The sequence below is a fragment of the Colias eurytheme genome, chromosome 7, assembly GCF_061535395.1.
Source record: "Colias eurytheme isolate Ceu_HAF_F1 chromosome 7, ilColEury1 Martin Lab GWU primary, whole genome shotgun sequence".
NCBI classification, from domain to species: domain Eukaryota; kingdom Metazoa; phylum Arthropoda; class Insecta; order Lepidoptera; family Pieridae; genus Colias; species Colias eurytheme.
The window spans coordinates 9,108,740-9,120,793 of NC_142986.1; the positions used below are offsets into that span (position 1 = coordinate 9,108,740).

Genomic DNA, 12,054 nt, shown 5'->3' on the forward strand with positions numbered 1-12,054 from the left:
CCCCCGTGGCTTCACTCCTGTTGCCCGTAGCGTGATGAAATATAGCCTATAACCTTCCTCGATAAATGGGCTATCTAACACCGAAAGAATTTTTCAAATCGGATCAGTAGTTCCCGAGATTAGTGCGTTCAAACAAACAAACAAACAAACTCTTCAGCTTTATAATATTAGTATAGATATAGTTATTACTTACTCAGTTTGTATTGAATTATTTTTTAAACTTATATATAAAGGTTTTATTTCATAGATCTTTACCACAAGTTTTCAAAATAACACATTTTTATGTGTTTAGAATGTTTACATTTTGTTATCTATAAAGCATTTAATTATGTGAAGTCCCATGTCCCCAAGTGGGGTAAGGGGCAGATGCATTATACATACATCTGTTTCACTGATCGATTTTCTTTAGAGACAAGTAGGTGATCAGCCTTCTGTGTCCTGCCAGACTGATACATTTTTTTTTCTTCATCTCCACCGGGAATCAAACCCAGGTCCCCTCAGGACCCCCAGGACGCTCACGCGTCAACCACTGTTCCAAGGAGACGGTCACATAATTATTTTGTTTTTTATCTATTTGCATTAAAAATATATTTGCATATTTTATTATTAGCTTCAACAGAAATGAAATAGATTAGTCTCAAAATTTGAAAAATTTATGTAAACTTGCAAAACCATATTTTGACTTTTCAATGTATAAAAGAAAAGAAAACAAAATACACAATTATCCACTATGAATCAAAGTTTATCTATAATAGTATCTAAGCTAAATATATTACACTTCTCATTACTTCTGATAAAAATATGATTATTGATAAGGCTATAAATTGTGTACAGTAATCCCCAAACTAAGTGACCAGGCTGAAGTTGGTTATACATCTTGCTCATTATCATAGTTCTTATTACCGTGGTATAGTGGTTATTTTGCTTTGTATCCACTTGCACCTAACTTCACAACCAAAAACATTGGAGTCTGGAGAGTATTGTTGTTTGTACACAATATATTCAACTAACTAGGTCTCTTTTGTGCATTGGTTAATGTTTTATAATGAAGAGATTTTAGGATTGATACTGGGTAGAGAATAGAGATCAATAAACTTAATATTTATCATTATTAGTGGTCTGCCCTGGCTTCGCTTGTGGTACATAATACATAGCCTATAGAACTCAAGGATTGCATACATACAAATCCAATGGTTAAATTATTTTTGGTTTATTGATCAATTACCATTCCGCCTGCGGCTTTGCCCGCTTTGTCTAAAATGAAATAAATTATATACTAAAACCTTCCCCTTAAATCACTCAATCTATTGAAAAAAAAAACGCATAAAAATTTTAAAGATTTAAGCATACATAGGGACAGAGAAAGCGAATTTGTTTTATACTATATGTAGTGATTCAGTTGTTCTTGAGATTTCAACCAAACTTTTCGACTTTATAATATTTTTTGTAGGAATTGTTAACAATATTAAAAACATATCATAATCTGTGTATTTCTGCTGCATTGACTGTGTTCTCACATTAATTAACATAACTACTATAAGGCTATTGTCATGTATCTAGTACACCATCAATAGACATGGTTATTACATGTTTTTAGTCAAATTGGAGCATGCAATTTACTTTGAATGCATGTAATGTCATTTATGTATGTTACATAGAATTATTTAACTCTGTGTTTTGGATTTACATATATTCAAAGCGACAGATATTCTAGGTATTATCTATTTGCTTAAACATAAATTACTAGTTTATCATTGAACTAGTGTTTAGTTGTTACATTAGTTTTCCTTATTTCGCTTGGTTGTGAATTTTATCATCATCAATATTTTAATATTCAGCTGCATTATTATTATTACACGCTTTATATTAGCTTCACCTGTATGTTTGTAACCGACTTCTTTGGGCGCGATTTTGACCCACTTTAAACGGCCAGATTTCGTTCAAACTTTGTAGATTTATTGAGGACCGATGACAATACACTAATTTGATAAAATTTTCTATTTTTTAGTTCGGTTTTCTATAAAAAGCGTGTTTTTTAGTTTTTTTTAACTATTATTATTTTACATGATGATCATGAATATCATGATAAAAGTCTTATTACATAATATACTAACTAGTACTAATAATAGTTATGCCATAGATTTTATTTTAAAAGTCTAGTCCTTTCTATCATATCTACTGATTTTTTTTCGATATCTTCAAAATACATTAACAGTATAAAAACGAATCCTTACGCAAATAAAATTGTTTTTAATGATCCATAAATCGACATTTTTAATCTTATACTAGCGGTCCGCCCCGGCTTCGCCCGTGGTACATGTTTACGTTTTTTTCTACATAAGAACCATCCTCGTACTTCAAGGAATATAATAAAAAAAAGAATTATCGAAATCGGTTCAGCCGTTCTCGAGTTATGCGCTTACCAACACATTTTGTGATTCATTTTTATATATAAGAAGATTAATCAACGAAATTCAATAATAAAGTACTTAATTCTATAAAATTGCACTAGCAAAAACTATCCTTTGGAAAGAAGGTTAAAAATAATTGCATTCCTAATTGAGTTGTTCCCGCGTTAAGTGTATTTTTATAACGCTATCACGTAAACAAACTATTATGTATGGGGTCGACTCATTCACGATGCAATTAAGATGAGTGCTGTGGTCTAGACATAGACAATGCTAGTGAGTCGTGACGTAAATATAGGAAATAAAAAAGAACTTGTTCCTAACCAGACTGTAGTGATGATGATAATGAAAGTTATTTGAATACTTACTTTATTAATTATAGGGAAATAGTCTGAACATAATAAACGACGTCATCATATTTATATAAGTATTGCATTGATAAAATAGAAAAAAAAAAATCAATATGACCTTATAGGTAGTATGTTTCGTGAAAAACGAAAAATTGTAATAATGTACTCTTCCGTTAAGAAATTGATTATTAATTACTTTTATTTCATGAAATTGGTTCGTACTTCGTACATCGACTCATATGACCATTTTGCCCCAAAAATCCTGCTATTCTGGCGAAAGACGTAAAATGGGTTACGGTAATGTAAAGAAAACGATTCTCATACACCTTCAAACGCGAACGAAGTCGCGGGCGTCAACTGGACGTTAATTTCATGTACCGACAGCCACCAATTTAGTGGAACTAGCTAAATCGATCCAGTCTCATTGAATCATCCTATCTTTGATGCGATCACGCTCCTTCAAGCGACGTATTCCATCAGACTACAGACACGATAGAGAATTTTTTATCGACAGAAATGAAAAGTTTAAACGAGCTTAGTACTTGATATTAGTGTCTATCTATTTTGAGCATAGTGTGAGCGAGTTTAGTACTTGATATTAGTGTCTAGTTAGTACTAGTACGAGAGAATAGTGTGAGTGCTTGTTGACATTTTTGCTAAGTGTTGGAGACAATGTGGAAACTTGCTTTAGTGAAGCCTAAATACCAATTTGCAGACAAAGCTGAAGTGTAAGCGAATTTTAATGGCTCTCTTTTACTTTACTTTAAGTTTTTAAGACGTGAAATGTCTTGAAATGAAGATAATAAAGTTCATCAGAACGAAGAAAGATGATCATTCGCTTGTTATTTGTTGGTACATATAAATTTTATAAAATTTATTCGAGAAATTTCTGAATTACTCTTCACATTGACTTACATTCCCATTGACACCTCCTTGATCCTCCTACTTTTCATAATTACAAATACCTACTCATAAAAAATTCCAGCTCTCTGACTATAATTGTCTTTACCTAGGACAATTATTTATAGTCTATGTTTTCGATATAAAAACATGCCGTGACTGTTCAGTAAACTGTAAACTGCTGATAATAATTAGTAAACATTGGAAGCATTTTCTTATGTTTCTTTTAACGGTAGCAATAATTAAGAACTTCGCTATAGCTATTGTAGCATTAATCATTTCTAATTACCCGCATAATTCATTAATTTTCCTATCTTTCTATTTAGACTTAAGTACATATTTATGTTGGACTAGCATTTCGCTCCGGCTTCGTCCGTGGTACATATTATACCTCAGGGATCACGTACAAAGAATTTTGAAATCGGTTCAGTAGTCTCAGGGATATTGTGCGTTCCAACAAACAATTTGTTTCTTTCTGTCAATATTCTTTAGCTCTATGTTACTATAATAAATTAAAATTAAACCTATATCTTAATAAAACTGTGTATAGTTTAAAATTTAATTAAAAAAGCTCTCCTGTTAATGGATTAAATGTTGCATTGAAAACAATGTATCGCGACGAGACCATGTAGCTCATATGCCTTGTGTTTTACGTTCCATTATACGGCAAGTGGGTCGACGGTATAGACGTTTATGGACATCGAACAAAGCCTCCCCACTGCACTGCAGCACAGATTAAAAAAAGCGGTTTCAGTTGTCCACAGACGGACAAGTTTTCTAACTTTTTAAAGTGTCTGTGGCTAGGACAGGCCTTTTTGTCTATGGAGGTTTCATTAAAATCTTTTTTCGTTAAGGCTGGACGATCTTTTATAGTAGACTGGTTGTGTATTGTTTGTATGCAATTTTTTAAGCTCGAGCTGTTGAACGATCTTTGTTTTTGTTGATCTAAATAAGAAGCTAAGAATCATTGCATTGCATTGGTATAAACGAGTTTGGGATTCAGTGAAATAACTTGTCCATATAATTTATGTTCATTATTATTTTATGCTTTAAATATTTTTTCAAGCATGTATAAATATAAATAGATGAAGAAACTATACAGGAAGTCAAATTAGATTATACGAATAAAGCCCAAAATAGCACTCGTGAAGATAAGTTTTATACATTACCAACTAGGAATGCCCCGCGGTTTTACCTGCAGCATTGCTTCGCTACTATTGCTCTTAGCATGACGATATATATAGCCTTCCTCGATATATGGACTATTTAACTGTGAAATAATTTTTTGTTCAAATTGGACCCATGGTTCCGCGTTCAAACAAACAAACTCTTCAGCTGTATAATATAAGCACAGATAATAATATTATAATACTATGATATAAGTATAGATTACCTTTATTAAATGCTCCTCTTTACTCATGATATAATTTAATTTCAAGCACATACCTAATGGAAGTCATAAATAATCGGAAATATTTCAAGTGTATTTCTCGTAAGCATGCATCAGATCACTGATGTATGTAAGTGTCGCTAGTTATCGCGTTTTATTGATGCGTGTCACGTTAACGAGTGGAATTAAACCTTACTAGTATAAACGCATGTATAACCAGATGTATAACTATACTAGCGGTCCGCCCCGGCTTCGCCCGTGGTACATATTTCGCAATAAAAGGTAGCCTATGTCCTTTCTCGGGTATCAAAATATCTCCATACCAAATTTCATGCAAATTGGTTCAGTAGTTTAGGCGTGATTGAGTAACAGACAGACAGACAGAGTTACTTTCGCATTTATAATATTAGTAGGGATGTTTTGCTAATAAAGTGCCATCTATTATTTGTTACATCTTGTGAAATAGAAGTCAATACTTATTCTTTCTGACGGTCTTCGTCTTGGACTTAATGATGATGAAAGTGAAAACTTAAAAAATCCTAATAGGCCCTCGGCAGCGTTGGGCGAGTAGAGGCAATCACGATAGTGTAGAGCGCCTAAGGGCGTTTGTCCACTACAAGGAATTTTACGGTCCGGCATTCCGATTTTTTACGGTCCGGTATGGCACGCCATTAATCTATATACTAGCTTGTCCACTATACGTAATTTTACTGTCCGACATTTTACTTTTCCCTATTCCGGATGGTTTTTTGTGTCTACGAGTCGCTGTAGCTATAATTGTTTTCGAATGCCCACTTGCTTGGATTTTACTGTTTTTACTGCATATGCCAATTGAAAGCAAGCTCTTGTTTTACTTTCTTTTAGTTGGCAATGAGATTTGAGAAGTCGGTATTGTTATTTTATATACATTGACCAAGCATTGACCTATAATTATTATCTAAGTAAGTGTTGGTAAGTTAAAGTTCAAGTGGGAATAGCTTTAGCTCCTCGTCACCGATTAAAATAAATAAGTGAAACACGCATTTTAAATCTCTTACGGAACTTTACTTTTTATTATAACGAAATAATATAATATTTCACCTTCTATATTTTTTACTCGTTTCTTGTAAAATGCAAAAACAATCATTTATGATAGTATTATACCGCCAAACTTCCTTGAACTGTACCGCACTGATCCGAGTAAAGACGGACAGGTGCACAAGCAATTCATCGGTTTTTTCATGCCACACCGGACCGTAAAAAATCGGAATGCCGGACAGTAAAATTCCTTGTAGTGCACAATCGCCCTTAATCTATATACTAGCTTGTGCACTATACGTAATTTTACTGTCCGACATTTTACTTTTCCCTATTCCGGATGGTTTTTTGTGTCTACGAGTCGCTGTAGGTATAATTGTTTTCGAATGCCCACTTGCTTGGATTTTACTGTTTTTACTGCATATGCCAATTGAAAGCAAGCTCTTGTTTTACTTTCTTTTAGTTGGCAATGAGATTTGAGAAGTCGGTATTGTTATTTTATATACATTGACCAAGCATTGACCTATAATTATTATCTAAGTAAGTGTTGGTAAGTTAAAGTTCAAATAGAAATAGCTTCAGCTCCTCGTCACCGATTAAAATAAATAAGTGAAACACGCATTTTAAATCTCTTACGGAACTTTACTTTTTATTATAACGAAGTAATATAATATTTCACCTTCTATATTTTTTATCGTTAATTGCTTGTAAAATGCAAAAACAATCATTTATGATAGCATTATACCGCCAAACTTCCTTGAACTGTACCGCACTGATCCGAGTAAAGACGGACAGGTGCACAAGCATTTCATCGGTTTTTTCATGCCACACCGGACCGTAAAAAATCGGAATGCCGGACGGTAAATTTCCTTGTAGTGCACAAGCGCCCTAATACGATCGGCCGTCTTAGTAGATACAGTATTCATAATCGCAGTAATTGTGGTAAACTTTGACGATTATTTGTTTGGCCAACGCTCTCGATTGTGAAAAGGACCCATTAAAAATGTCTATAAAATTTCCTCATCACTCATTATAATTATTTTTTGGTACATTTGCTACCCTATGACTCATTCTGTTAACGATACGCACTAGACTTGTTAACCCTTTAGTAAAAATACCCGTTCATAATCCAAGTGCTTCACAGTAAGGATTCACAGATGAAAGTGAGGTGACTCAAACTTGTCTATTTTTAAACCTCATTTACATAAATGGTTATTGATTTTAGTCTGGGATATGATAATTTCGGTAATCTGCTTAAACGTATTCAATAACTTTCATGTGTTTTTCATGGTTAAGTATCACGGTCTTGTGATATATTCTTACTTCTATCTTTCGTTAGTTATTTAAAACTCTCGATAGTTATAATTCATAACATGGTTGCATTGTTGCATCGAATAGATTCCGACTATGGTTTCGATATCTATCGGCTATGGTTTGTGCAATCCAGTCACATTTATGATCATCATCAACTCCTTTGACGCACTCGCATGCTGAAAATCAATGTGCTATAACTTTATTTAATTTATTTATTTAATAAACTAGCGGTCCGCCCCGGCTTTTTTTCCGACATGAAGTTCGAATCATGATCATGATCCAATGTTGTTTTCATATTCATATATTTATCATTCAATTAAAATATACCTAAAAGAAAGCATTTGTTCCAGGTAGAACGAACAATAATGGTGCGTCCACACTCACGATGAAACCGTTTGCGGGGCAGGGCGTCAATGGCTTCGTTATGATGTACATGGCGAAATGGAAGCGCGCCGCCGTACTGCTGCTGCTCATATGGATATTCGTGACGTACCTCGTCATATCGCCGTTGAGGTATGTTTTAAATATTGTTCAACTAGCTTTCCGCCCGCGGCTTCTCCCGCGTTTTGAAAGAAAAACCCGCATAGTTCCCGTTCCCGTGGGAGTTCCGGGATGAAACCTATGTGTTAATCCAAGTTACCATCTATATGTGTGCTAAATTTCACTGTAATCGGCTCAGTATTATTTGCGTGAAATTAATAAACACACACACATCCTCAGTCCTCATAAACTTTCGCATTTATAATATTAGTAGGAAATGTATCTTTTTATCCTTTTCTCCATATTTTGAATAAAAATACTTTATTTCGAGACTAATTACTTAAATTTTGTTTTATTTAGTTTTTCACCACATAAAACCCTTAAAAAATACTGTTAGATGTTTCTGTTAATGCCCTCGGAATCACAGACACAATATAAAATCTATTGTGTCGTGGGCTCGTGGCCCGATCGGGCCGCTCGGTGGTCAATGGGTTAATTAAATTTCGTAGAAATTTTTTATGCGGGTAGGTAGATTTATTTAATAGATCGCAAGTTCATCTAGTTTTAATAAGCTGTATTGTATCTAATTGGCCCTAATATTTATGTATGTACCTATTAATGAGAACTCCATAAAAATGCCATAACCTTAACAATAGATGATTAAATTTTATGAATTCCAATTACATACAGGCTATAAAAATACATAATGCATGTTTGATACAAACAAGTTATAGGTACTTATATATGTCGTGGCCATATCGTAGATTTGCTCATTTCATGATATGATCGATCATTTCACGAAATGGTCGCATTTCATGAAATGGCCAACATAGTTTGATCAGATCGTTAAATCGTCAACGTTTCACGATTTGACCATCCACATTTGGCCAGATCGTATAAAATATAAAGAGTCCATAAAATATTAAAAAAAATCAGAATATTCTAAAAACTTGTTTAATGTCATTTAAGTTAGTGCCGCGGCAGCGGCAGGCGAATGCCAGAAGCGAATCGTTTTTGCAGTAAAAAACAGTTAGGTTAGGTTAGGTTAGACTTTGTTAAACAACGCACGAGCCGAGCGAGCAAAGCGAGTGCCAGAAGTGGATCGCTTTTTAAAAAACAAACAATTATAATACTATAGTAGGATATATAAATATAATATCCTAAAAGAAAAAATGCGTCTTAAATTATTTTATTTAAGACGCATTTTTTCTTCAATACATAATATAAGATATCCACATTTTCCATAGTACTCGAACCGTCATAAATTCTTTGCTATGACTTTCTTCATATGAAGTTTTTAACTGCGAATAATTAAATTTTCGCCAGCGGCCGCCATCTTATCACATAAACACAGAGCTAACTATTTTACGATATGATCAAATAATTTTGATCATTTCATGAAAAAACCGCGCGTTTAGTTGGCCATATCGTGAAACGATTTCTTATCATTGATCTGCTCAAGCCACGTCATGATGTGGCCAAACTAAATTGGCCATTTCACGAAATGCGACCATTTCGTGAAATGGCCAATCATATCATGAAATGAGCAAATTTACGATATGGCCACGACATATATATAACTAGGCTTCCGCCCGCGGCTTCGCCCGCGCAATCAAAGAAAAACCCGCATAGTTCCCGTTCCCGTGGGATTTCCGGGATTGTTTCATTTTCCCGGGATAAAATGTAGCCTATGTCCTTTCTCGGATATCAAAATATCTCCATACCGAATTTCATGAAAATTGGTTCAGTAGTTTAGGCGTGATTGAGTAACAGACAGTCAGACAGCGCAGCGCTTTCGCATTTATAATATTACTAGCGACCCGCCCCGGCTTCGCACGGGTGCAATGCTGATACTAATAATACACTACAGAAAAATTGTGAACGTTGTATAGGTATAAAAATATAGCGGCCCGCTCCGGCATCGCAATTCGCACGGGTATAAAATACATAGCCGGGCGGCCGCAAACGCTACGTCCCGCAATTTTTAAACCTGTAATATCTTCGAAAATATTCACTTAAATCATACGGTGTAAAGGGCCATATAGATCTATATTAAATGAACAATGTATCCATGGTATTTAATTGGTTATGGATTAATGCTGTATTGGTTAAAATCGCTTCGAAAATTAGCCATTATTTGTCCTAAAAAGTAAATGACAAAAAAAAGTTATTGTGGGTTATCCATAAGAGATAGACATATACCATCGCGGACTTTTCTGTAGACCTTTTCAATGTGTATAATACTTAGTACATTATTTTGATAAAACTCGAAGGGTTCAGCCTGCGTTTGCAATGTAAGCGGAATAAATGTAATTTTTTACGACATCACATTAGAAACCTCAAAAATAACAGTACTTCTCCACTACTTAATGGATCTTATTATACATATAAACCTTCCTCCTGAATCACTCTATCTATTAAAAAAAACCGCATCAAAATCCGTTGCGTAGTTTCAAAGATTTAAGCGTACAAAGGGACATAGGGACATAGGGACAGGGAAAGCGACTTTGTTTTATACTATGTAGTGACTAGCGGTCCGCCCCGGCTTCGCCCGTGGTACATATTTACTTTTTCTCTACATAAAAACCATCCTCGTACTTCAAGAAATATAATAAAAAAAGAATTATCGAAATCGGTTCAGCCGTTCTGGAGTTATGCGCTTACCAACACATTTTGCGATTCATTTTTATATATAAGATTATAGTGTGGATGTAGGTATATTATGTATGTAGCTTTAGAGAAGTTTTATTCTTATTCCAATGGTAAATTATTTCTATTTATAATAACTATTCAAACCCACATTCAAAAGAAGTGTTTTATAAATGTTAAAGTTGAATGATACTTAATTAAATTAATATAAAGTTTTTAGTTTATAATTGAGTAAAAGTTCAAGTAGCTGGTTATTATTGCGATAAATATGTATGTTTATTTATTTATTTTATTTATTTATTTATTTCTGATTCCTTACAGCTATTCTTACAATAATTACATAATAATTGAACAATACGCCAATAAAAAGGAATTCCATTAATAGAATTATTATAATAAACATGTGACAAAGAAAATTGAGTAAGAAAGTAGGAGGAAGATATATGTTAAAATAATAAACAAAATACTATTGTGATGAGTGTAAGTGTAGGCATGGTGTGTAGTCTGTTGTGAGTGAGTGTGTAAATGAGAGTATGTATGTATATACTTTAAGTAACTTAAAATTTAAGTACTGAAACCTATATTATATATAATAGTTATTATGAATTATTGGAAAAAGTGATTTCTTTTTTAAAATTTGAGCGAGATGTCTTAAATATGTTTTTAGAAAATTTCTTATTATGTATATCTGGCAAACGAAAAAGAGCTGAGTGTTGCAGATGCTTGGTTGATGCAAGCGGTACTCTGAATAAGTGTGTGTGTCTAGTGCGGAGCGATGGCGCCTGAATAGATATATTGCTGAGAATATTCGGGCAGTCCAACCTATTGTTTACAATGTCATAAAAGAGCATCATATCAATAATATCCCTTCGCTGTTCTAAGGTATTTAATTTGTGGAGTGCACAAGATTCGAGATAGTCAGCTGGATTAGCATGACATAAAAAATTTAGCTTTTTTACAAAGATTTTTTGAATTTTTTCTAGCCGTTCAATATGACAACGATAGATTGGACGCCAAAATGTTATTATAACCACAGACTAATATAATATACTACGTATATTACCAACCGTAAATTTTCATTTTGCATAATATATCTAAGTATACCTATTATACACTGTACACACTATACTTTCTTATCTATGTGAAATTAATTGATTTCATTTTTTTAATCATGCTTCAGTCGCGATTGCCCTTGTCTAATTGATTTTTTTTTTGGCTCATGTAATTTTTTTTTTGTAAAACGAGTCCCGCAATCAAGAAGTAGGTAAAAGGTATCGAAATATTTAATGTACAATGATTATGATGTTAAAATACATTTAAGTTGCTATATATGTTATTCAAACAATATTTTATTGAAATCTTTATATTTTTTGGTATCTAAAGTTTAGTCGTAATTAAAAGTAAAGTTAGAACAAGTCAGGCAAATGTACTATCGCTTGCGTAGACAGCAATGCACCTGTCTTGAAATACAATACTTCCAATTAAGTATATTATTTGCGAGACCTTGTATTTATATCGTAGTTTGTTTAACTTGTAATTGATATGT

At 33.4% G+C, this 12,054-nt stretch overlaps 1 protein-coding gene across 3 annotated transcripts in view; it reads left to right on the plus strand.

Annotated features, from left to right (window-relative positions):
• Positions 1–12,054, plus strand: part of FucT6 (alpha-(1,6)-fucosyltransferase 8) — a 33,212-nt gene that overhangs the window by 753 nt on the left and 20,405 nt on the right. For 2 of the 3 annotated variants that reach the window (XM_090103605.1, XM_090103607.1), the window contains exon 2: positions 7,730–7,892. In XM_090103605.1, coding sequence (XP_089959731.1) covers positions 7,765–7,892 — 128 coding nt within the window. In that variant the 5' untranslated portion in view covers positions 7,730–7,764. The remainder of the gene's footprint in view (positions 1–7,729; positions 7,893–12,054) is intronic. The other variant, XM_090103606.1, reaches the window with a different exon arrangement.